Source organism: Balaenoptera physalus, assembly GCF_965194825.1.
Source record: "Balaenoptera physalus genome assembly, chromosome: 17".
In the NCBI taxonomy this organism is placed as follows: Eukaryota; Metazoa; Chordata; class Mammalia; order Artiodactyla; family Balaenopteridae; genus Balaenoptera; species Balaenoptera physalus.
The window spans coordinates 47,555,366-47,582,287 of NC_138895.1; the positions used below are offsets into that span (position 1 = coordinate 47,555,366).

At 46.7% G+C, this 26,922-nt stretch overlaps 1 protein-coding gene and 1 long non-coding RNA gene across 10 annotated transcripts in view; one reads left to right on the forward strand and one right to left on the reverse strand.

The window, feature by feature from the left end:
• Positions 1 to 26,922, forward strand: part of MATN2 (matrilin 2) — a 150,176-nt gene that overhangs the window by 119,603 nt on the left and 3,651 nt on the right. For 6 of the 9 annotated variants that reach the window (XM_082432698.1, XM_082432699.1, XM_082432700.1 and 3 more), the window contains 8 exons: positions 355 to 477; positions 3,155 to 3,277; positions 3,546 to 3,668; positions 15,201 to 15,323; positions 16,587 to 16,709; positions 18,938 to 19,060; positions 22,906 to 23,319; positions 26,043 to 26,195. In XM_082432698.1, the coding sequence (XP_082288824.1) occupies positions 355 to 477; positions 3,155 to 3,277; positions 3,546 to 3,668; positions 15,201 to 15,323; positions 16,587 to 16,709; positions 18,938 to 19,060; positions 22,906 to 23,319; positions 26,043 to 26,195 (1,305 nt within the window). Of the gene's footprint in view, positions 1 to 354; positions 478 to 3,154; positions 3,278 to 3,545; positions 3,669 to 15,200; positions 15,324 to 16,586; positions 16,725 to 18,937; positions 19,061 to 22,905; positions 23,320 to 26,042; positions 26,196 to 26,922 lie in introns of all 9 variants that reach the window. The other 3 variants (XM_082432697.1, XM_082432692.1, XM_082432693.1) reach the window with 1 other exon arrangement.
• LOC309646450 lies at positions 20,784 to 26,030 on the reverse strand. Its single transcript, XR_014255372.1, has 2 exons — positions 25,180 to 26,030; positions 20,784 to 21,323 (listed from the first exon to the last, which is right to left on the reverse strand). It is a non-coding gene; the product is annotated as an uncharacterized lncRNA (long non-coding RNA).

The window sequence follows — 26,922 nt, forward strand, 5'->3', positions numbered from 1 at the left end:
TCAAGCGCATTACATTTATTATGCACTTTATTTCTATTATTATCACATTGTAGTATATAATAAAATAATTATACAACTCACCATAATGCTGACAGGAGGCGGAGATCAGGCGGTAATGCGAGTGATGGGGAGCAGCTGTAAATATAGATGAAGCTTCGCTCGCTCGCCCACTGCTCACCTCCTGCTGTGCGGCCTGGTTCCTAACAGGCCACGGACCGGTACTGGTCTGAGGCCCGGGGGTTAGGGACCCCTACTCTAGAGCATCTTACTTACTGAATATTTACTGTGATGGGCTGACATCAGCCCTTGGAGAAGCCCCGAGCCTGAAGTAGGGTCTGCCCTTTCTCCCCTCAGGGATCAACTACTGTGCGCTGAACAAGCCGGGCTGCGAGCATGAATGCATCAACACGGAGGAGGGCTACTACTGTCGCTGCCACCGGGGCTACACCCTGGACCCCAACGGCAAGACCTGCAGCCGTGAGTGTGCCCGGGGCAGGGGCTCTGATGGGAAGGCCAGGTTCACACACAGGCCCCCAGGCTCGCTAGCAGCCAGTCACTTTTGAGGCCCCTGGGTTTCCAGTGAGCCTGACGGTCTGACAGGCTTAACGTTCCTGGCCTCAGTTTCATCACCTGTAAAATGGGACTATTCATGCCACCTACCTCAGAGGTTGGATTGTTTAGTACCACATACTAGACGTGTGACCCCAGGCAAGTTATTTAAGTTCTCCAAGCTTTGACTTCCCCATCTGTTTAAAAAAGTGAAGATAATAATAGTATTGGTCTCCTAGAGTTGTTAAAGGGAATAATCAGGACCATTTCAGTCTCCACACTGTGCCTGGCACAAGGAAAACATACAGTTAAAGATAACAGTTCATTATTGTCATGGAGCCTGGCAGAGTAACCAGTGCTGGCCCCAGGGTGAGACAATGGGACGGAGGAGACAGACCTCAGAGAGCACTTGGGCTACCACAGAGCTGATCTGAGGGCAGAGCTGAGAAACATGGGACTTTTTATGAAGACTTTTCTTAATTTTCTTTTGTAAGAGGCACAACAAAGCTCCATTTGGTGATGTAAATGCACGGAAACGTGCAGGCTTTGCCAGCTGGATGGCTCCGTCATTTTTTATGAGGCACAGTCTCCACTGGTCCAGGCCAGCGGGGGTGGGGGGCGCATGACACTGCGGTGGATGCCTGTGACCCTGGTGCGCTGGAGATGGGTGCAGTGACGTGACCAGCACAGAAGGGGCCCTTTGTGTCGCTTTCCACCCAGCAAGCCACACATCTGCTCCAGCTTTGGGGACAGAGATAGATTGTGAATGAGAATACTGCAGCTGTTCAGCATTTGGACCTTAAACTGCCCAGAGGGGAAGTTTCACAGATGAAGTATTAGATAGAGAGCAGTCCTCAGGAAAGCTAGCGCACAAAGTGCCTCAATTAGGCTTTCTAAGGATCGATCTCAGAAGTCAAAGAAGTTTTGAACCAGAAAGTTGGCACTGCTCTGCATTTGCCTCTGGAAGTCTCTGAGTCCTTATGAGAAGCCAGTGGTGAGCAAGAGTCCTTCCACTCGTCAAGAAGATGCCCTGGGGAAGATGCATCTGTGTACAGTCTGCCTTCTTCCAGGAGTGCGGGGTCTGCCAGCCGACAGCTCTGGCAGGTGTCCCAGGGCAGGCTTGGCATGACCTGGATGAGCCCACCTAGAGCCCCAGGGGCCATGACCTGCCTCTCCCTCCCAGCATGCCTTGGGGGAGCCTAGAAGCACTCAGAGGTGCGGCCAAAAGAGATTGAACCATCCTTTCTCTCTGGGATCTAGTAAGAAGGACCGTCTAGTCAGCTTCAGGAAGGTATAAACCAAGCCATTTCTTCCCAGGGGTCCCCAGAGAAAGGCATGGTATCCTCTTCTCCATGGGGGCTCAGGGAGCCCCCAGGCCGTCATGACAGGAAGCCCTTACAAGGCACCTGCTCTGTGCAGGCACGGCCGTGAGCACTTTCCAGGCACTCGCTCACTTTACCTGCACCGGAGCCTTATGAGGCATCGACATTCTTATCCCTAATTAAAGATGGGGAAACTGTGGCACAAAAAGATTAAGCTTCCCGGGGGTCACGTGACTGGTAAATGGTATAACTGAGATGTGAATACAGGCCTCTGGCTCCTGAGATCCTGCAAGTGTTTGCAGTAGGCAGATCCACTGGTGGAATGTTCCAGAAGGCACCAGTCCCAGGCCCTGTGGGAGTCAAAGAGGCCCACCCGATGGCCCTGCACAAGGCCTCCAGTGTCTCTCCAGTCTCTGGGAGTGCGTTTCCTCCATCAAGGAAATCTGGGAGGCAGCCTGCAGGGCTGTCTTGTGGGAGCCGTTCACCGCAGCTGTGTGTCTGTTATCCTAGCGGGGCCAGCTGTTCAGGGCCCCGGTGCCAGGATCGGCCATGCATGCAGGCCTTGGCTTTGGTTTGTTTTCTGAATCTGGGTGTCCTGGTTATGGGGGGTAACAACACTTTTTCATTTTCAGATGTCAAGAAACTACACAATTCTTCCCCAGCAATGTACTAGTAATAATAAGCGTTCAGGAAGTAATTACTGTATGCCAGCTACTGTTCTGAGGGCTATAGATGAATCAACTCCTCTCACCACGTTCCTCTAAGAAAGTAATCATCAACCCCATTTCTCAAGTCATGAGATGACGGCAGAGAGGCCAAATGACGGCCCAGCATCCCGCGGCTGGGAAGCGGCGAACGTGGGATTTGAGCCCAAGTAGTTGGGTGTGGAGCCCTCATTCTGACGCACTGTTCTGTCAGCTGCAGGCTGTGGGCTCAGCAGCTCGACTTTCCTGAGGCTGGCTCTCCTCTCTGTGACAATGGGGATGGCACCCGCTCTCAGCGTTGCCCCAGGATTGCAGGTGATGCGTGCCCAGGCCTGGCACAGAGGGCTGTTCTCATTACCACCCATGACAGGAGTCGTATGCATGTTACTCCTCAAAGAAATGCGAAGAAAAACAAACAAGGCCAGTGGCACAGGGTAGAATGAAACCTTCCACGTCACTCTTTTTGAAGTGAAATAGCCCAGCAGGGGCTCCCTGGGAGGTGGTTTTGTTTTTTGATGCCCCCTCGCTGGTGGGCGTAGCGCCTTTGCTTACGGTCTCTTCCGTGTGTGATTGCCTCAGGGGTGGATCACTGCGCCGAGCAGGACCACGGCTGTGAGCAGCTGTGCCTCAACACCGAGGACTCCTTCGTGTGCCAGTGCTCGGAAGGCTTCCTCATCAACGAGGACCTCAAGACCTGCTCCCGTGAGTCCCTTCGTGCTTCTCTTACAGGGAAAGGTTTCTGCAACAGGCGTGAAAAATGTGACGACTGCAGAGGACAGCAGGCCCCCTCTGTCCCCTGCTCTTGGCCCCCTGGAGATCGTAGGGGTGTCTCCTGGGGACTGCGTGCCTTCCCGGTGCAGAACCTGGGGCAGAGGTGGGGGGGTGGTGTAAGCACGAACGGTCACTTGATTCCCATCCTCAGTAGCCCAGGAGCCTCGAGGACATCTCACTGGGCTGTTGGGTTTTGCAGGAGTGGATTATTGTTTGCTGAGCGACCATGGTTGCGAATACTCCTGCGTCAACACCGACAGATCTTTCGCCTGCCAGTGTCCCGAGGAACACGTGCTCCGCAGTGATGGCAAGACCTGTGCCAGTGAGTGTTCTGAGGTCGGACGAGCGGGACTTGGTACAAGCGATCGTGAGTGGGGGGCACTGAGGACAGGGGCCACCGGTGTGTCCACACCCCGGTTTTCGTGGGTGAAAGTGTGTGAAGGCCTCTCCCAGAGATTTCAGCGCTGGTGGCTGCTTTCTCCCCCTGCCCCGAGCTCCTTTCCCCACTGCCTGAGACGGCTGTTTGCTATTCCTGTCTGCCTCGCGGTCATTTTGGAGCTGGCACGAGTTATAATAATGCGGACGCATTACTGACTGGGGACTTCAGGCAGGGCTCTGTGCTGAGCACTTGCTTTGTCCGGCCGCAGCCCCGTGGAATCCCCATCTTCCGATGAGGTAACTGCAGCTCAGATGAAGTAAAGAGCCTAAGGTTACCAGCTATTAAGTGATGGGTTCAAACTCTGGGCTATGTGACTCCAAAGTCAGTTCTGGGAGAAGGGGAAGCTGCTGAGACCTCGTCTGTCCTGCTGGTCTTTCTGGTTATAGGGCCGACTTCCCTGACCCCTGATACAATTGTGGCCACAACTTGTCCACCTTTTTATATCGTCTGTTCACTTGGGCAGGTGAGCTGATTGCACAGCTGGGTGTGCCTCTCTAACTATGCAGCCTGTGCGAAAATGTTTCCCCCATTTGGGATAGAGTCTTGAGTCTTATGGCTTGCTTGTGGCTGCCTGCCCAGCTGCCTCCCAGCCCGCTGCTCTGGCCAACATGGCCAGCACCACCAGCACAGGGACGGGCTGGGTATCGGGGTGCAGAAAGAGGGTGGGTGCGTCGAATTGTATCTACCTTTGACTGCATGCCAAAGCCAGAAACACACTTTTTAACTGGTTTGTTTTAATTCTCATCATCTTAGATTATTCATGCCTTTCTTTGGTCCTCCCCATTACTGTGATGACCAAGAGCTGACTATAAGATAGTTGCAGGACTTCTACGAAATTCTCATGGCCCTTCCAGACAAATGCTACTCCTTCTCCTTATAATCGTGTGCCCGTCTCCCTCCCTCCCTACGTCCACATCTGTTATGGCCACTGACACTTTTAAATGTTGCCCATTTTCTCATTTATGGTGTTTGTAACTAATGATACAGTGATATCATCCACATGAGTAAATGTTCAACAATACCATTAGAAGTGAATTTTTATAATTATTTATTTATATATGGTGTGTCCATATGAGATGTGAGATGATCAGATGGGTTAGAATTATCCTATCCTCAGGCAATGGTGGTATGTAAGAGATGCACTTTACCCATGCATATCTGTTGAGCTCGTCCCCTAATTGAAGACTCTCTGTCTGCCCAAGGATGATTCAGTCTAGCTGACCTGTCCTGAAATAATGGGCTGTGTTTTCGGTGTGGCCGTAGTTAACTGGGGTTGGGATGTATGTTTCCCAGCTCTATGCCAGATCACAAAGAGCCTGATGCCATGACTGCATCTTTTTTGTAAATCATGCGGGGCTCTGGATGGGGAGGCAGCTGGGGTTCAGCCAGGCCTGGCTCAGGAGCTAAGGGTGTCCTTGGCCCTTCATAAAGGCAGCCTCCACTTAGAGCCTTGATAGCAGGTGTCCTGAAGAACACTTCACTCGCTTTTTGGAAGGTTCTCTGAAGCATGGAGAGCAGGCCCAGTTTCCCAGGGCCCGGGAAGGAAGTAGACACAGTTATGCCCACACCCCTGCAGACACCTTGGGCTCTCTGGCCTCTAGAGTGACGCCCATCCTCCCTTCCTCTAGGTCGCCTGGCCCCCAAGCTGTGATTGCCCGTAGGAGCCATCCTTGCCTTGGAGGGTTGTTCCACAGCCTGGGGGGTAAGGTGGGGAGAGGAACGGGGGAGTCTCTTCTACAAGCTGCAGCTGAGAGGACTCCTCCCATCTCCACCTCCTGGAAATTTCCCTGAGACAGACCTCGTACAAGGGCACCCCAGCACCAGGAAAGACTCTGTAGGCTAGATGTGCATGGAACACACAGCCCACTGCCCTGCGAGCTCCTGGAGGTTAGAGACCGGCTCTTATTCGGACCTTGAGTTCCAGGCCTGGCCCACAGGAGATGCTCTATAAAGTTCAATGAATGAGAGAGTGAATGGACAGAGACCACCAGTCTTTTCATCCTGTGGCACCTGGCACAGGGTCCACCCCTGCCCAGTAACCTTCAGTGGCTCTCCACTGTCTCCCCCAGTTTCCAGTCGAGTGCCTTGATTTGGCAGTGGTCGAGAACCCCTTCCTCCCCTCCTGAGCCCCACCCAGGTCTTCCCTGCTCCCTCCAGTTCTTTAGGGGGGCAGCTCCCCTATCCTCTGAGTGAGCCGTGTACCTCCAGCCCATCCTGTCTCCACTGAGGACAACGTCCCTATCCCACCCTGCTGGCGAAAACCCAGCCCAGGGCCAGCATCACCTCCATGGGTAGCTTCCTGCCCCTCCCCCCTGCTGGGAGCAGCTCTGCTCCACCCACTGCAGGCAGGCTCCACTAGGACCTCTCGTGGCCCCACCTCACCCTGTGGCTGTCTGTGCCCAGATCTAGAACCAGCGTGGCAGAGTAGAAAGAACACTGAACTGAGAGCCCAAAGACTGGGTTTAAATCTTGTAGCTCCCATGCTGGGCAAGGGAATTGACCTCTCTGGATCTGATTGTTCATCTGTAAACTGAGAATGATCATTTCTGCCTCTCTCTCAGGGTCTCTGTGTGGCACAGGGAGAGACATTCATTGGGAAACTTGTCAATTGCCATAAACCCTAAGGTACTCTTGTTATGGTCTTGCTTCCCACTGCTGGACTGCCCCACACTGAGGAGAGGGCTGAGGTAGCATCCTTGCCTTGATGCCTGGAGACCCACTCCCAGGGCCAGGCCTGCCCCCCTTGTGGGGCTCCAGAGATGGACCACCCTGGGAGGAGTCAGACTCAGGAACCCAGGGACTACCTTCTTCTAGCAAGTGGAGGGTGCTGATGGGGATCTGAGCCACAAGCATAGGGCACTGGGAATTTCGGTTGGGGATACTCCTACTGTGGACACCAGAGGTGGGTGTGCAAAGGCCTTTTCCCACCTGATGCCTCCCAGCTTGACTTTGAAGGACAGAAGCAACCCTGAGCAGGGCAAGAGGAGTGTATAAGTCTGATCAGGCTGCCATCATGAAATACTGTAGGCTGAGTGGCTTAAACAGCAGAAATGTATTGTCTCACAGTTCTGGAGACTGGAAGTCCAAGATCAAGGTGCCAGTATGGTTAGGTTCTGGTGAGAACCCTCCTCTTGGCTTGCGGATGGATGCCTTCTTGCTGTGTCCTCCCATGATAGAGAGAGAATAAGCTGTCTTGTGTCTCTTCTTAGAAGGGCACTAATCCCATCATGGGGGCCCCACCCTCATGACCTCAACTAACCCTAATCACCTCCCAAAGGCCCCACCTCCAAATACCAGCACATTGGGAGTTAGGGCTTCAACATATTAATTCGAGGGGAAACACAATTCAGTCCATCACAGAGAGTGAAGGCAAAAGACCACCTTTACCCTCGCATATTCACATTAGAGGTTTAACGGAACAGAAGGAAACTTAAAGATCTTTCCTTTCTTTTGTGGGAAACAGGCACAGGGAGAAAACTGGTGCCCTCAAGCTGGCCCTGGGGGTCAGTGACAGAGTCAGGACTAGAACTGGGGTCTTCTGACTTCAGGATCTCTTACCCAGTGTGAGATGCCCTTTAAAAGTACATCTCAGTTCAGCTGCTTCTGGTCTCTCTGAGAAAAAGCCTACACAGAGTTAGCAAACGAATGGCTGCTCCTAGTTTTACTACTTTAAAAAGCCAGCAAATGGTGTAATTCTATCTCTCTGCCTTGGTTACCCTCTTGGCAGGGGGCCACTGTGGCTTTCTCCCTCGGGTTGGGGTTGGTTTTAATAACCTCCTACGTGGAGCGCCAGACACAGGATTGCTGTCTGTCATCACCACAGAGGTGCGAGTCCTTGGAACACATCACCCCATGACTACTGCACCACAGACGTGCATGAGTCACCATGAGTCACGTGCATGTGGAATCCAGATGTGAGGAGCGCAGGCTGTATCAGTGTGTGGGGCTGTTAGACACGGGCCCTAAAAACCTGTGCTATGTCCTGAAACTTCTGCTCACCTTGATCACAAATTGCAGACCCCATTCACGATGAGGGTTTAATTAATGTGTAGACCTGCCTCCTTACATGTAAAAAAAAGAGGATCCTTCTTTTACAGGGAAAATGTTTTCTTCCTGCACCCTGGGATTTCTCCGAATTCCTCTCATCCATTTCACTTAAGTGATGGTTCCCAATCAAGTCTGTCCTCACTCTCGTCTCTGGATTTGAGTCTAGGTACTTCCTTAAGCTCTTGGTTCATTGATTCTCAGTCTCCACAAGTATTTACCATGTACCTGCATTTTTGTGCTGGTCATATTGTGCTGGGCACTGGGCATCCCTGGGGTCGATGCAGGTTCCGTTTCTGCCCTGGCAGTGTTTAAAGTTTCTCAGGGAGGAAGGATATTAAAGATGGATCATCCATTCTGTGTGATGAGAGTCGTGATATGGGAAGAAGAGGTGTCACAGGGGCGTGTGGCAGGGGGACCCTCACCTAGTCTAGAGAAAGTCTCCTGGGAAAGAGATGTTTGATCCAACACCTGGAGATTGATGGAGGGAGCTAGCCAGAGATGGAGGGTGTTATGGACTGAATGTTTGTGTCCTCCCCAAATTCGTATGTTGAGAGTCTAACCCCCAAGGTGATGGTGTTAGGAGGTGGGGCCTTTGGGAGGTGATTAGGTCATGAGGGTGGAGCCCTTATGAATGGGATTCGTGCCCACAGGGCTCTCCAGCCCCTTCCACCATGTGAGAATACAGGAAGTCTGTGACCCGGAGGAGGGCTCTCACCCAGCCATGCAGGTACCCTGATCTCAGACTTCCAGCTTCCAGAACTGTGAGCAATACATTTCTATTGTTTAGAAGCCACTCGGTCTGTGGTATTTTGTCATAGCAGCCCGAAAGGACTAAAACGGAGGGGAGCAGTCTTCCCAGGCATAGGAAATAGCACATGCAAGCCCAGGGTCCAGAGAGTGAACTGAAGGAAGCTGAGTGTACTTAGTACTGAGTACTAAACATTGAGTACTGAGTACTAAGTACTGAGTGCTGAGTGTGAGAGGGAGACTGGAGAGAGGTGAGCCTGGAGAAGCCGCTGGGACAAATCACCTGCAACATTTAGTTACATTAAACTGTTTAGAGACCCAGCCTCCCTTGAGAAAACCATTTTAGTTTGTCTTCTGAGAATCTACCAGTCTATCTGAGCAGACTCTGCTGACCCTGCTGGGCTAGGATGACCACTGGATGTGCAGCTGGACCAGGGAACATAGAGGTGATAGACTTGTGATCTAATCACGCCTCTGCCCCCAGCACAGCTGACACTAATCATCTCTGCAGGGTAAGGGGCCTTGTGAAAGTCACTTCCTCTCTGTGGCCATCAGTTTCCTGGACTCTAAAGGAAGGAGTTGGACCACTTCATCCCCAGGGTCCCTTCCAGCCCGAGAATGAGGGTAGAGCCTGGCAGAGTAAGTGCTCCGTTGACACTTGCTGAATGAATGAATTCTCGGCGGGCTGCCCACCATTCTCCCCAGGCTGAAGGCACCCCATGATCGTGAGTCAGGGATGGTGGCTCTCTTTGCCTGTTGGGGAACCACTGAAGTGCTTTCCTAGTGGGAGTACCTTTGGCTCTGGGGAGAAGCTGACTCCAAGCTGGTTTCCAGACTTGGTGACTGGAGGGCAGCTAGAGCCTGTGGTCGGGGAGTTACCACGTGTAGTTCTTTAATTATGAGTGACCGGAATGTCCCTGATGTGCAGAAACTGGACATTTTGCTGAACAAATATGAATTGCGTTCTGCGAGGCTGGCACGTGGGAGAGAAAGGGGTGCCCAGCTGACCGCCAGCATCCCCACCGCATGGGTTCTGATTTAAAACACCTGCACAAAACCCCTGGGCGGAGGATCTAGTTACCCTCAGAGTAGAAAACTGAGGAAATGTTTCCTTGTACTCAGCAGGCGTTTGCTGAGGACCTGTTGTGGGCCAAGCATTAAGTTAGGTCCACAGAGAGGAGGGCAGAGGCAGCCCGCGGTCCCCTGGAGGTCAGAGCCCATGGGAGCGTAGTCCAGTGAGGAGGTGGGCACAGATCCAAAGCAACCACATAACTAACTGTTCAGTGACAGCTGTGATGTTACCAGAGGGGGCAGATGCCTGGTGCTTTGGGCCCTATGCCGGGGGGGTCTGGGAAGACATCTGGAGGAGGTGGCGGAGGAAGGAGAGGCAGAGGAACGGCTGTGCAGAGCCCTGTGCGGGGAGAGCTTCTGGCTTGGGACTGAGGTTCTGAAAGAAAGTACTCAGAGTTGGGGGAGCGTGGATGAGATGACGCAGCAGGGCAGGTCCCGCGAACCTCACCAACGATTCTGTGTCTTATCCAGACTCTTGGAAGCATTAAAGGATCTCAGGCAGAGGGAGGGAGTGATGTGAGCAGATTCACATTTTGGAAAGAGGACTTGGGCTGAGTCGGGGAGGATAGGCTGGAGGGGGCGGAAGTAGGTTTGTGGAGACCCCGTTAGCAGACGATGTAGTAATAGCCCAAGAGAAAGACGATAGCATGTGGTTCATGATGGTGGAGGTGCAGAATCATCTGGACACTTGGGAAGGTCTCTGAACATAAGCTCTGGGTCCAGTGCCAGCATCTCACCCCTGGTGGTTTACTGGAATCATCTGTGGGGCTTTTAAAATATCTAGAAGCCCAGTCGGCACCCTGGACCCCCAGAAATAGAGATTATCTTACGGTGATTGATGCAACCTCCTTGGAGGACAATTTGAAAATATGTATCCAGTTGTAAATGTTCATTCCCTTTAACTAGGCAATTCCACTTCTAGATGTTTATCTTTCAGACATGCTTTCACATTGTATGCAAAACTACAGGCACACGAATATCCATTGCAATAATGTTTGTAATAGCAAAGCCTAGGAACCACCTAAATGCCCTTCCAATAAGAAACTGGTTAAATGAATCATGGTGCAGCCTTTAAAAATAATGCTGTAATGTGTCAAAGGTGAGCAAGAGGAGTACTTTTGTAAGATTTTTTTGTTTAAAGTTTATTCTATTTTTAGAATAGGTAAAAGGTTTTTACATGGTTTAAAAATCAGAACAATACGAAAAGACGTACATTAAGAAGTCTGGCTCCTATTCTTGCCCTTCCACCCATCCCCTACCTCCACTTCCCATCAGGAACGGGTAGTGGGCCGCCTCCAGGGCGGCCCCCAGCAATCCCCATCTCCTGAATTCACACACGTGTAGTCCCTCCTTCACTGTTGGTCTGTGTGACCAACAGCATATGGCAATAACAATGGTATGTCACTTCTCCAGTTACGTTATCAGAGACACTGTGGCTGCTCTCTTGGGAGCTCTCTCTCACTTCTTGAATCACTCACTCTGGGGGAAGCCATGTCGGGAGCAACCCTGTGGAGAGGCCCACATGGTGAGGAACTGAAGCCTTCAGGCAACCACCAGGGAGGAACTCAGGCCAGTGAATACATGAGTGAGCTCAGAAGCAGATCCTCCAGCTCCAGTCGAGCCTTGAGATCAATGCAGCCCCAGGGGACAGCTCGACTGCAGCTTCTTGAGAGACTCTGAGCCAGAACCTCCCAGCTGAGCCACTCGGGAATTCCACAGTCTCAGAAACTGTGTGAGATAATACGTGTTGCTTTAAGCTGCTAAGTTTTGGCATAACTTGTTTCGTAGCAACAGATAGCTAATATTCCATTTTTATTTGTGTATTATTTATCCTCCATGTTTCTTTGTGTGAATAAAGGCCAATACAAATATCTGTTTATATTTTTTCCCCTTTCCTTAAACACACACACAAAGTGGTGCACTGTATACCCTATTCTATGCCTTTTTTTTCTTCATTCAATGATACTTATTGGAGATTTCTTCAAATCATTACACAGAGAACTGCCTCATTCTTTTTACAGCTGCTTCGTGTCTCATTGTATAGAATATTTATTCAGCTTGTCTCCTGAGTAGTCGTGGACACTTGGGTTGTTTCCCACTTTTCGTTATTACAAACAATGCTGCCGTGAATAACTTGAAAGTATACCAGGGGCTTCCCTGGTGGCACAGTGGTTAAGAATCGGCCCGCCAATGCAGCGGACACAGGTTCGAGCCCTGGTCCGGGAAGATCCCACATGCCGCGGAGCAACTAAGCCCGTGCGCCACAACTACTGAGCCTGCGCTCTAGAGCCCGGGAGCCACAACTACTGAAGCCTGCGAGCCACAACTACTGAAGCCCACGCGCCTAGAGCCCGTGCTCCGCAGCAAGAGAAGCCACCGCAATGAGAAGCCTGCACACCTCAACGAAGAGTAGCCCCCGCTCGCCGCAACTAGCCCGCATGCAGCAACGAAGACCCAATGCAGCCAAAAATAAATAAATAAAATAAATAAATATTTTTAAAAAGTATATCAAATTATTGATACACTTCATATGTGCCAGGGTATCTGCAGGAGGGAATTCCAGAAGTGAAGTTGCCGGGTCAAAGGTACATTTTGTACTTTTGGTAGATATTGCCAGATACCCCTCCATAGGGGAAGTCTGCCCTTAATATGTTTGAATTTTGAACGATGGGCCTGTTTTGCCTTTAAAATAATCTCTGCAAGTGACTGATGCTCACCAGAGGGTGAGAACCGCAGCTCTCCTCTCTCTTGATCAGATGCTCTAAGGGGGTGAGGAGGGAAAAGGTTAAAAACCCAAACTCTTTACATGCTATTAAAGCATGCACACCACAAAATTTCCAAACAGCTATTAGTACAAAAGCCCAGGAGAGCTCAGAAGCTGGGCTGGGAGCTCCCGGGATAGTCTGCAGCCAAGGGTGAATACGCCCCCTGAGAACAGGGGCTTCAGGCTCAGCAGCCTCCTGATAAAGGATAGCAGTGCCACTCTGCCTAGTACAGGCTCAGACCATCACGGCTCGGCGTGGGAGAACCTGGGGGCCGATGAGCTTTCAGGGCCCCTGCACCGAGACAATCACTCTTCAAAATTGCAGCCTGAGATGGAGCTACGGAGACAGCACAGGGCATGGGGGAAGCTCCAGAAAGATGGCGGGTGGGCTTCCCTGGTGGCGCAGCGGTTAAGAATCCGCTTGGCAATGCAGGGGACACGGGTTCGAGCCCTGGTCCGGGAAGATCCCACATGCCGTGGAGCAACTAAGCCCGTGCACCACAACTACTGAGCCTGCGCTCTAGAGCCCGCGAGCCACAACTACTGAAGCCCGTGCACCTAGAGCCTGTGCTCCACAGCAAGAGAAGCCCGCGCGCAGCAACAAAGACCCAACGCAGCCAAGAATAAAAATAATAAATAAATTTATATTAAAAAAAAAAAGAAGGGGTGTGCTCAGGGGTTCTGTCTGGATTATGGCTTGGCAAGACTGGACTGAAAGAGTTATGTATAGCTATTTTATTGCATTGGAAAATGGAGTATTCTTAATATAAATTCATGGTGAGGAAAAAAGTGCTCGCCTCCACAGCCAGCCAGCTGTCTGTATTATGGATCACTCAACTGCATTTCCACTCAACACTATGTGAGGGATTACCCCAAGCCATCGGGTGATGTTCTGCATTAATAATGAGTCTAGACTGTGCCCAGAGAAGTAAGTCATGTTCAGAGCAAAGAGGAAGGGGCAGCTCTGTTTTGACTCTCCTCTGCAGTTGTAATGTTAGTTGATATAATGCCTTCCCATTGTACAACGATTTTGGCGGTGCTTCTGCCCAAACGAAGACAAGCACAATTCCCTTCATGTTTGGAAGCTTACTTTAGAATATAGCAACGCAGTGTAGCTAGGGAAAACATTTATTTAGCTAGGGATTTCTTATCAGAAAATTACATGTTTAATCTGGTGCTATCACTTATTAGCATTTGATGTTGGCAAGCCATTAATCTTCCCAAACCGTAGTTTCCCTAGCTAGTAAATGAGAATAACAACAGCTGCTTTAATTAACGCATAGGGTGGTTCTCAGGACTCCCTTCCAAAAAAAATACTGCAAAAATGTCTTAGAAAAAAGCGTATGGTCTGTGCCTGACTATAAAAGTGATTATGCACTTTGGAACATTTATTTAATAACCTCATGTCATATGCATTGTAGAAATTCTCCTCGATCTGAAATGATAGCGTTGACTCTCAGAATTATGTTTGGTTCTTATAAAAAATCACTTCCCACCTGTCCTCAGTAATGGGTTTTTTAAATATCAGCCTGGTTTTCACAGGTTCACAAACCGGCTCCCGCAGAAGCTGCCCCAGCCATGTGGATGGCAATGCCATTCTGCAGTTGCTCAGTCCTGTAACCTCAGAGTCACCTGTGACTCTTCTGTCATATCCATATGAAGATAAACTCTTTATATTAACCCATCAGCAAAACTTGTAGGCTCTACCTTCAAAGCACAGGCACAGTCTGACCCCTCTCACCAGCCTGTCTGGGCCACCAGGATCAGTGCACTGGGTTTCTTCCAGCTCTCCGTGCTCCAGCCTTACCTGTGCCCCATTCTGTGCACGGTAGTCCTTTAAAAATAAAGTCAGTTCATGTCTCTCCACTGCTCAAAACCATCCAGTGACCCCTTCTTACTTAGATGCAACCACTGCCTGTGACTCCCACGTGGTCTATCCTGGCTTATCACTTGCCTGGCCCCCTGGTCTCCTTACCTTTCCTGAAACGTGCCACACCCACTCCTACCACTGCCATTTGCAGATGCTGTTCTCCTTGGATGCTGTTCTTTCCAAACACTACGTATTCACTCATCTCTTTCTTCAGGGCTCTGCTCAGCGTCACCTTCTCTGACTGCGGCACGTAAAATAACAAGCCCTCCCTATGCCGCAAACCAGCGGGCACTCTATATCCCCCTTGTCCTGCTTTTCCCCATAGCACCTTCCCCATATAACATATATATTTGTTTGTCTGTCGTTTGTCTTGCCCCCTCTTTCCTCCCACCCTTGCCACCAAATGTAAACTTCACAAAAGCAGAAACTTGGTTTTATTCATTGTTACATCCCCAGACCCTAGAAGAGTACCTGACTCAGAGAGAAGGGACTCATGAAATATTCCACAACTCAGTGAACAAACGAATGAGTGACTGGATGGATGGATGACCGAAGTAGGACACATACATGCATACATAAGCAGATATGTAGATAAGCTGACATTATAGTTATATGATAATCAATAATGTGGAACTTACTTTCTAATATTTATAGGCCCTTTTTATCTCTCCTTTTGTAACTTTTCTTTCCATGTCTTTTGTTCATTTTTCCTATGGAGATGATCATATTGTTTTATTTTATGTGCTCTTTATATATTAAGAATTTTTGCTTATAGACATGCTTTCTATTTTGAAATGTGCCCTGTGGGATAAAGTACTGCTTTCATTTAAGGTGTCTGAAATGTCTTATAAGATTGAATAAGTAATGTATGAATCATTTCCTTTTTCTCTTTCTCTAATTCCAATTGGATTGTCAGAATTGGACTCTTGTGCTTTGGGGAACCATGGTTGTGAACATTCGTGTGTAAACAGTGGAGGCTCTTTTGTGTGCCAGTGCTCTGAAGGGTATATACTCCGTGAAGATGGGAAAACCTGCAGAAGTAAGTTTTTATTGGAGTGGGCTCACATTACTGTATCTGACCTCTGCATGAAATCCACCGTACTGATCTCTGTGTATCAGTTACTCTCAAAAACCGATGCCACAAGACCACTAAATGTAATGTGGGATCCTGGATCAGAAAAAAAGGACTTTGGCTTAAAAACTAAGGAAATATAAATAAGCTATGGACTTTAGTTGATATTACTGTATCAGTAATGGTCCATTAATTGTTAACAAACGTGTCACACTAGTAAAAGATGTTAATAATAGTGGAAACTGGGTATGGGGTTTATAGAACCTCTCTGTACTATCTTCAGTTTTTCTGTAGATCTAAAACTGTCCTAAATAATAAAGTCTATTAAAAAGAAAACAAACAAATGGACAAATGAAAAAAGTCAGTGCCAGAGCTACAACCAAAGGTGTTCATTTGTGCCCTGTGGAAAGAAACGACAGGTTGGCAGTGTGCTCTACTGGAAAGATGTACAGTCTGAAATCCAGTATTCTATCAGCTTCTAGCTCTGCCATTTATTAGCTGGGCAAGTTGCTTAACTTCTCTGAGCCTCTGTTTCTTTATTCTTAATTAGTATTGTTGTTGTTGTTTCTGGTGGTGCAAATCCCTCTTAGAGACCACCTTATGATGAGGCCATTCTACGTCTCAGAAAGCAAGGCCTCTTAGATGGGGCCAAGACACGTCTCTATATAGTCAAAGGGGGGTGTGTAACCCTGAGCAAATGATTCCCACCCCATCAGTCGTCTTTTTCTCAAGCTTCTCAAAAGTACTTTACAAAGAACACCTCATATTTCACATTTGAAGAAAAGATGGGTAACTGGAAGTATTTTTCTCATTTTTCAGAAAGGAAAGGTAAGGTTAAGTCATTCTCCAAAGTCATATGTCAGGGGAAAAGCCAAAATTAGATTTCAGTGCCACTAATCTAAATTGAGGTTTAATCTCCTAAGTAATCATACCAACAGTGTTTCCTTTCTGATATCACAAACTGCATCTGCAGAAAGCTGATGATGGCTTGCATATTTATGAGACACTGAAGTAGGTGCTGGTGAATGACGGTGGCGGTGATAGTGAGGAAGTTGGGAGAGTGAGCCCGAACTAGAGCCGCTGAACTTCATCCTCAGTTTTACCTTCCTCCCCACGGATCACTGAGCTCAGGTGGCCCTGGAGTCCAGTGGCTGAGATGAATGGAAATTCCCAGGTGAAGCCCAGGGAAAATTGATGTTGGTAACATTTAACTTGCTCTGCTGTCCTCAGGGAAAGATGTCTGCCAAGCAGTAGACCACGGCTGTGAACACATTTGCGTGAACAGTGGTGATTCGTACATCTGCAAGTGCTTGGAGGGATTCCGACTCGCTGAGGATGGGAAACACTGCAGAAGTAAGTGGCTTCAAGGTAGAGGCGGACTTTTCCATCTGTGGGTCTTGGACAGTTGGAGAACTTCATTAAGCATTGAAAGTCTTCCTTTATAATCAATGTCACTATTGTAAGTTCCTGCCTTCGGTGCTCTGAAACTGTTGTGCTAGTGATCAGTACAACAGACCCTTAGTTCTTCAAGAATTTCTCAGTCAAGGTCCTGAGTTGTCAGGCTCTTCGCTGCTTTTCACTTTCTCCCAGCTGTAGGCCCTTTCCACAAGAGTTGTGTGGATGCCCAGAGCCTAGCACGGTGCCTGGCTAGTCATTGGATGGGATTAGAATCTCTGCCAGCAATCTCTATAAGGATCAAAGAATAGTTATAGTGCTATTTTTTCTTGGAAAACCTTATAAGTAAGGGCAGAAGGTGCGAGAAGGGCCGAAAGGATTTTCTGTGAGTCTTGTTTATCCATTCTATCATTTGCTTCTGTAGGTCACTCAAAACAGGTGCTGAGTTTACTTAGAAGATATATTGGTCAGGGTTCTCCAGAGAACCAATAAAATGTATGTGTACGTGTGTGTGTGTGTGTGTGTGTGTGTGTGTGTGTATAGATCGATAGATAGACAGGGAATCTGTAGGGCAGGCTGGCAGGCTGGAGACCCAGGGAAGAACCGATGTTGCAGCTGTAATCCAAAGGCAGTCTGGAAGCAGAATTCCCTCTTCCTTTTGGGGAATTCAGTCTTTTTTTCTCTAAAGGTCTTCAAGATAAGGCCCACCCACAATATGGAGGATAATCTGCTTTACTCAAAGTCTCCTGATTTAAATGTTAATCTCATCTAAAAAAAATACCTTCACAGCAACATCTAGACTGGTGTTTGATGCAACAACTGGGCACCATAGCCTAGACAAGGTGACACATCAAGTTAACCATCACAGCCCCTAACAGAAGAGACAGGGTTGGCCGAGCTCAGTGAGGTGGGCAGTAGACAAGAACAAGGTGGAGATTTTTCCTCCACTGTGAGATTCTGAGCTGTTAATCCCTGCTTTGGGGGATCTTGACACTGTCCACTTGCTTTTGTGATACTCTGCTCTGGTGGGCAGGATGTTCCTTTTTTAGTTTAAAAAAAAAAATTCACTTGCTGTTGAGGTTGATTTGGGGGAATATCCTCATGGATTCCCGAAATAACTGGGGGCCTCCACAGGTCAACCTTAGTGGGGTTGGGAAGAACTCATTCCGCATTCTTCTGCCAGGAAGAGGGGCTTCTACTGTTAGTGAGAAGTTCTGTCTGAAAAACCGATTCCTGGGATGCCCGTGGGTCCGTGACCTGACTCTGCAGGGCTCCCTACACTAGCCTATGTTTTGCCTTCACAAGGCGGTGTCCTTCTACGGAGCCCATGGCTACAGTTCTGCCCATTATGTCTGCCTGAGCCATTTGTTCTTGCTTCTCTTTCTGTAAGCATGGGCATACATGTGCATCATTTCTTCGTTCAACATATTTTTTGCTCAATAAGTTGAGATATTGTACACAATTGTACACAAGGCACAACTTCTTCCTCTGAAATTTGATTGCTAAATCAAATCCCACCATTCCCACTTCCAGAGGGATCTGTAGTCACTGATTCCAATTTTGTAGGAAGCTTCTCCTTGTAGGGAGCTAATGACAGAAAAGAACCAGAGAACCAAAGGCTTTCATGCCGCGGAGGAGGACTACTCAGGACACATCCTGCTTCAGCTGTGTCATCAACTGGTTGTATGACCTTGGGCAACTCTGTGAAACTTCGTTTCTTCATTTATACATTGGGTATAATTATCCCTGCCCTCCTCTTTCCACAGGACGTTGTGAAGATTAAAAGGCTGTAACTACTTTGGAGAGTTAAAAGTATCTCACACATGAAAAATGTTAATCAGACAATTAAAACTGAAGCGTTTGGGATGTCTATGGGGAAAAATCAGTAGCTTGGGAAAATCAAAACTCAAAGCACATCGAACAATTCTAAAAATTAACAATAAATCCAGGACACCTGATTACCCATCTCACCATTCAGTTTCATGGGAACTAGAGCTTTCTGAGAGGAGGAGGTTTCCTTTACCATGCCGTATCCTGAGTATTAGACTGAAAAGGGGGGTGTTATAGAGGAAGTTTGACCGAGATTTTTTTTAATGGATTATTTCTATGATCTGTCCTGACATGACTGTTCAACCCAGCTCATTTCTACATTGATGAGGTTGCTTAACTTCCTACATTACCCTCAGGGAAGGATGTCTGCAAATCAACCCACCATGGCTGTGAACACATTTGTGTTAATCGTGGCAGTTCTTACATCTGCAAATGCTCAGAGGGATTTATTCTAGCTGAGGATGGAAGACGGTGCAAAAGTAAGTGATCTCAACTTGGTTTTCTACCTTAATTTGGTTTGGGAGCAATTGCTTTTTGGAGTATTTGCAGGAAATAAATCCCTCACCTCTGCTTCTACCATAGATATAAATGTGTATGCATAGATACAGAATGGGGAAGAGAGAGCTTAACTGCACCCATGAAAAAACTTCTGGTTTTAGTTGACAGTAAGTTCACTATCAGCTAAGAGGCTAGAATGATCCTAGCTGAATAAGAATATCTGGAATGAGGGAGGTAAGACTTGTGCTTGTAAACTGAAAAAATAATACCTCTAAAGTAGCAGAAAAAATCTTGAGTTATTTTATAATCTCAGAGTAGAGAAGAACTTTCTAAACATGACATGAAACATAAAAGCCATAAAAGAAAAAAAAGGGAAAATGTATAGTGAGAGATTAAAGCTACCATACATTTTTTTACCTGTTATCAGAGTTCAAAAAGTTTGATGATTCCTTATATTGGCAATGGTGTGTGTGTGTGTGTGTGTATATATATATATATATATATATATATATATATATATATATATATATATATATATTTTTTTTTTTTTTTTTTTTTTTTTTTTTTTGGCTGCACTGGGTCTTAGTTGCAGCACGCAGGATCTTCATTGCCACGTGCGGGATCTTTTAGTTGTGGCACACGAACACTTAGTTGCAGCACGTGAACTCTTAGTTGCGGCATGTGGGATCTAGTTCCCTGACTAGGTATCAAACCCAGGCCCCTGCATTGGGAGCGTGGAGACTTTAGCCACTGGACCACCAGGGAAGTCTCCAGCAATGGTATGTTGTAATAGGCAATTGTAAATTTATCACTAGGCATCTGAATTGGTACAACTTTTAGGAGGGCAATTTGGCGATATTTTAAAGGCAGTTCCAGTTCTAGGAGTTTATCCCACAGATAAGTGCATGTGTTCTTATCACATAAGAACACATAGCCATATTTAAAGGGATGTTTTGTGCAGTGTTATTTGCAGTAGCAAAAATGGGAAATAAGGTAAATGTCTATCCATAAGATACTGATTAAATAAATTATGGTACATCTATACAATAGAATACTATACAGCTGTTAAAAGGAATGAAGCAGCTCTAGATGTATCCCCAAGATATTTTAGGTGAAAAAAGCATGGTGCTGAATGGTTTTTATAGTATGTTACCATTGATGTATTTTGCAAAAGGCTCTCTCTAACCTATAGTCTCTCTTTCTCAATATAGATATAGCTATATAGGTAGATGGAGATATATAGATATAGATACCCTTTGTAGTGTTTGAACTTTGTTCCATGTGCATGTAATATTTTTTTTAGAAAAAAAATAAAGAAAAAGGATAGAGACAAGATTTAGAAAGCATCATGGTGGGGAAGTTCAATACGATGTCAAGTGAAAAATAAAGGAAGATCTATGTAGAAAAAAAAGACTTGAGGTACCTTTCAAATACCAAACTGACAATCTCCTCACCCATTATTTATATGACACTCCCCCCAGACCCCAGGGAAAGAAAGGACATCGGGGAGAAGCTACAGCTGAGTATGAGGACAAAGACACTTTGTCTCAGAGAAGCTGTGTGATTAATTAGTTAAGATCATGAGCTTCGACAGACCTGGATTTGAACCCCCTATTCATACATTTGTGTGACCTTGGAGAAATTATTTAACTTGAGTCTCAGTTTCTTCATATAATATGAAGATAATACCTCACAGAATCGTCATGAGGAATACATGATATCATGATTTAAAGGTGTTTAGCCCAGTGCTGGCACATTCCAATTGCTCGACAAATGATGGCTACAAATGTAATCATCAACAGCAGAGCTGTCTACAGATGGGGCTTCAGTGGTGAAGTGATGAGTTCCTCATCAGGAGAGGTGTTCAGGTCCAGGCTGAATGAATGGCTACTGGGTAGGGATGCAGTAAAGATGTGAGCAACAGGGGTGGCTGGACCAGTGGCTTTTAAAGGTCTTGTCCAACCCTGAAATTCTGGAACTCTGTGAAAATTAAGTTCAGAAAGCAAAACACTGCTCCGTTCCAGTCTCATTGACTTAACTACCAAAAGAAAACATCCAAGGAAAGCTGAGTGACCTTCCTGCAAACAAGTAGCCAGCAAGAGGGACTGTCATTCTCCCTGGATCTGAAAGTGAGAGTCTGGCACCTCTCACCCTGATGCTCTTCCACTCGACCTAGGATTCTTGTTTCCTGGAGAAGCCTTCTACACCCCTCTATGCATGGAGGCTGCAGGTGTTGGTTTCATTCTGTAAGAAAAGAGTATATGGGGAAGAAGAGAAAACAGATTCACTGCTGGAAAATTATTTCACTATTTCTGAAATCTGCTGGAGAGTCACGTGCACACTCCTTGAGATTCAGGCTATGAATGTAAATGAAGCTCTGAATTGGCCTTTTCCTCTCATTAATAACAGATCAATAGGTTGGGTAAAGAGGACAAGCACTTAATGAAGAAAGAGAGGAACCCAACTCTTCCAACACACACACACACACACACACACACACACACACACAATTACATTAGCATGTTAGTTAAGCCCAGGAATAGAAATATTTTTGCATGTGTGTCTTTACTTCCTAATATTGCTGTGCTTCATTTTCAAATATTAGACAGCTGCTTGATATGTAAAAGGGAATGTATATTGCATAGACTGTTTGAAATGAGATCATTCATTTGGAATCTGTAAATTTTTCTTATGCAGCCCTAAATAACAAAAAAATCTCTCCACACCCAGTTTGCTTACGTATTTGCATAAAGCTTTTACTGTCACCCATCTGAGTTGCTTGGAAAACTTCCATATAGATAAAGAATTCACAGTGATAATTCATTTTAAAACTTTAAAAGGTCAATAGGGGGGAATTCCCTGGCAGTCCAGTGGTTGGGACTCCGTGCTTTCACTGCCGAGGGCCCAGATTCGGTCTCTGGTTGGGGAGCTAAGTTCCCACAGGCTGTATGGCTCAGCCAAAAAAAAAAAAGTCAATAGGATACTAACGGGTGTGCTACCCAATGGACACCACCTCCTTCGTTTATTCTGTCAACAAGTATTTATTTAACAACTATTGTGTGCCAGGTATTGGAGGTACAGAAATTAATGAGAAATGGCTCCTGCTGAGGAGGAACTGGCAGACTGGAGGAGGAAACTGACACATAATTAACTAGCCGCTGTACCGTGTGGAACACTGCACAGAGTACATTGGACTGTAAGCAACGTGGTGTCAGGGAGTTTGCTTTGGTCACTGTTGCAATCCTGCTGCACTGACTGCCTTACACAAAGCAGGTGCTCAATAAACAATGTTTTGTCGACTAAATTAGTAGTGTTAGGGCTACACAGAGAGTAACTAAGACAAGCTGAGTTACTAGGAAATCTCCCTGGAAGAGGTGATGGCCGAGCTGAACTGGAAGACTTTCCAAGTCTGTTGTCTGTCAGATGCCAGCACCGGGGTGGTATCACCCGCCTGGAGTAAAGTTATTGGAATCTTTTGGGTGCTGTCAGACCCTTCAGAGTACTGTACACACAGTCCCTCCCAGACCTGGCTGCCGGTGACCCAGGGTACAGTGTGGACCTGGTTTCCAATTTGTACATCTGCTGTGTGTTTTTGCTTGTGGAAAATACCACTTTTTAACAATTTGACAAGCCGCACATAAAGGCAATTCTGAGCGTTATTGTTGCTCGTCACTCTCCCTACACTGTCTGTCCTGTGTATTATGTAAAGAATAAAGGTGGCTCTCCCAAGTGGTTATGCCTCCAGTGGAAGCGCAGTTTTCTTCTCCTCTTGTGCATAAGTGATTTTTATCATTTAACTAGCTCAACTTTCCTTTCATTCCTGTAGGATGCACTGAAGGCCCAGTTGACCTGGTCTTTGTGATCGATGGATCCAAGAGCCTCGGAGAAGAGAACTTTGAGATTGTGAAGCAGTTTGTCACTGGAATTATAAATTCCTTGGCAATTTCCCCAAAAGCCGCTCGAGTGGGGCTGCTCCAGTATTCCACGCAGGTCCGCACAGAGTTTACCCTGAGAAACTTCAGCTCGGCCAAAGACATGAAAAAAGCTGTGGCCCACATGAAATACATGGGCAAGGGCTCTATGACTGGACTGGCTCTGAAACACATGTTTGAGAGAAGTTTTACCCAAGTAGAAGGGGCCAGGCCTCTCTCCGCACGGGTGCCCAGAGTGGCCATCGTGTTAACAGATGGACGGGCTCAGGATGATGTCTCCGAGTGGGCCAGTAAAGCCCAGGCCAATGGTAATATGGGATGGAGGTGTGGTTTACACCACTCAAGGTTCGGGTTTCTTAAACTCACTTGGTGTTCACATGGGGCCACAGGAGTGAGATTCTTTGAGCAGACAGAAAGGCTTCCTGTCACCACTGTTACACACCTTTACTAAACTGCCACCTAGTGGCCTTAAAGGCACCCCACAGGAGTTAAAGGACTCGGGAAGGATACGAAAATCTTGCAGACTGGGAGGTTGGTCTACACACAGACTATACCTGAGTAATTATCTACTGTGATTTACTAGCCAGGGTGTGACCGCCAGAGCAGAGAATCAATCCTGCACGTGCTATTTAACCAGAGAAATACACAACAGTTCCCAGACACTGGTCTGGTTGGTTGCTTTAGAATCACCTGAAGAGCTTGATAAAAATAGACTCCTGATAGGAAGAACGCTTACCAATACTTTTCTTTTTTAAGCAGTGCTTCCAGTGAACACTCTGGGAGTGCAGTAGCCTTAGGACAGCGAATACTCGTGTGTGTGTTTGCAAGAGGCAAAATTTAACTTTTGAGAAAATCAAAATGTCACACAAGATCATGACTCTAAACTCTTGCTGCTCAGTAGAGCTCAGCCTCTTTGAGGTTTGTCTGACTCCATGTATAATGCAGGGGGCATTTGAGGTGACTTCATTTGTGTATAGATGTCAAGTGTGACGGGGGAATATGGCTCTTGACGAAAGGAAACCCAGAAGCTATGATGGTTGGTGGAGAGAGTTTGAGGGTAAGTGTCTGGATCTCCCTTGGGGAGATGAGAAAACTTGAGGCTGTGAAGCAGTTTGCTTGAAAGCTGCTTTCTTTAAGAACTTGTCGAGGGCACATTGCTTCAGCAGGTCCTATAAGAGGGAAAGGATATGTACCAACCAGGGCTTCATCCAAGACGTTATGGACTCAGTGCCTCCATCAGGCATGGAACACAGTACATGTGTGACCAGCCCTTGCTGAGTGAATGAACAAAGGATGAAAGTGCTGGCAGTAGCATTGGTGAACTCCGTTCCTGCTCACAGAAAGGCTGGTTCACGTCAGCATTCAGTCACTCTCTTCACAGAGGAGGCCGTTTTATTGATATTGCTTACGTCACTCTTTTCTTCTGAACCCAATAGAGTAGGAGCCACAAAAAGTGTCCTGCCTGAATCATCTGGGTGGATTGTAAAACTGGCTGCTCACACCCAGTTCCCCTGCTTCTAGACTAGCTTACCTGAGCCTATGTCAAACCCACAGACCCCTCTAACCTGCATTCTTAAAATGTATAGGGGAAAGCACCCTGTCTCCAAAGACAGTTGTCAACCCTTTTATTTGTCTCATTGAAGCCAATCTGCCTTACTCTTACCCACTCAAATTTCCACGAATCCTCCAAAGACAGGTGGTGGAAGAAACAGATGTTTACTTGGTTCTTGAATCAACAAGATTTATCTGAAGTGACATCCTCTAATGAATTTAATTACTGCTATGTATAGCTAACACAATCTTAAAATAGTAGTTATCCTTTTTAGGAAGTTGTGCATAAAGTCACTGGGCTCTCAGACAAATATGCTGAACTTGGCTGTTGACCTGACATAGACTTTAGAACGAGGCCAACTCTTGCCCTTTGGCTTAAAGAGCCATTTTTATGTCCATTTAAAAAAAAAAATCTAGTCTAATGAATTAGCCAGAATAAGATACCTGCTGAAAATCAAGCAGAACTTAAGTTCTCATTATGTTTTACTTTCAAATGAAGGGGATATTGGGGAAGGGAGTCTAATGATTAATTTTGTTTAGAAAAGCTTTTGGAACAATCTCATATGCCTCTTGGAATCTAAGGTTGATACTTGGGTTTGTTCTTTTTTCTGACTTACTTTGGGGATTTCCACTGGTCTGCAGATTCTCCTGTTCAGCTTAGCACCTCCTCACAAGGCTTCGTCCTCCCAAGATGGGTGGGCAGAATCCAGCTTCACTTGGCCGCAGGTCACTTAAAGTTCCTATCTGTACCTCTGAGAAGTAGAAACTAGGTTACAAGGTCATAAACTGACCCGTTTCTTAGAATTCTCCCAGAAGAGATTCTCATTTAGCAAGCAAGCCATAAGGTAGTGCCCTTTTCTACTTTACCCACAAGGCTAATTCAGGGGAAAGTTGAAGATTTGTTCATGACCTTGTCCAGAGCTGAGCAACAGGTTGGTGGTCTAGCGCCCCAACCTCTCCTTCATGCCTCACCTTCCTCTCTTGGATCCCTGTCTTTTGCTCACAAAGCCAAAATTAAAATGATGCAAAAGTAAAGGGAGGTTGACATGGACCCCTCAAATCACACCACTTATTAATATCGAGCTGGCTTTGGGTGCAGTACACACAACTTCCAGATCCTGGGAATACAGCTCTAACTACTGTGTTTTGTTTTAATTTAAGTAAAGTTGGTTTACAATGTTGTGTTAGTTTCAGGTGTACAGCAAAGTGATTCAGATTATATATATATCACATATATATTATATATAATCACAGATTATTCTTTTTCCGATTCTTTTCCATTATAGGTTATCATAAGGTATTGAATATAGTTCCCTGTGCTTTACAGTAGGACCCTGTTGTCTATTTTATATATAGTAGTGTGTATCTGTTAATCCAAAGCTCCTATTTTATCCCTTCCCCCCCTTTCCTCTTTGGTAACCATAAGTTTGTTTTCCATGTCTGTGTAACTAGCCTGCTCTTAATTTGCTCTGTTCCTTAGGTGTAACCATGTATGCTGTTGGGGTAGGGAAAGCCATTGAGGAAGAACTACAAGAGATTGCCTCTGAGCCCACAGAAGAGCATCTCTTCTATGCCGAAGACTTCAGCACGATGGGCGAGATAAGTGATAAACTACGGAAAGGCATATGTGAAGGTACTATAGCTTACGTCTAGGAGAGACCTTAGCAAACACAGCAGCACGTGAATGAGAAATTCTCAATCCATTCCTTCAAAGTGCTCAAAAAAGTGCCTCCCTTGTAGGCAGGGCCAGTGAAGCCCAGAAACACTAAGCACAAAAAGTGGAATAAGGGAGAGGGAAGACAAAATAATAGCTAACGTTGCTTGAGCACTTGCTCTGTACTGAGCAGTGTGATAAGTGTTCTGACACATGGCAAAATTCTTAATCCTCACAAAAACCCTATGGAGATGATCACGAAACTAGAGAAAACCATTATATGAATCAGGAAAGCTGATGCACAATTTTGGGATACACCTGTAACTAGAGTGGAAAGGGATGGTAGTCCTTCCAAGCTCACTGATGAAAATTTAAAGAATGCCCTCTTGCACGGACTACTTGTTTACAGAACATTAAACTGCCGTTTAGAATTTAGATTTTCTTACGCATAGGAGCCCCTTGTGCTTTTCTCCAGTTCACTGTTGTGCCGGGTGTCCTTGCATATAGCAGTTCTCACCATTTTTCCTTTTATTCCTGTCCCAGCTTCAGTCGCCAGTAAAATCCCAGTCAAAGTGATGTGCCTTATTCCTCCATAGGAAAGAGCAATGGGATGAAAGAGGCCAGGAAGGGAAGGCCTTTCAGATTTCTAATGCAACTTGGTAATGTTCTGCCTTTAAGCTCTTTCATTTAAGCTGAAACGCCTCAA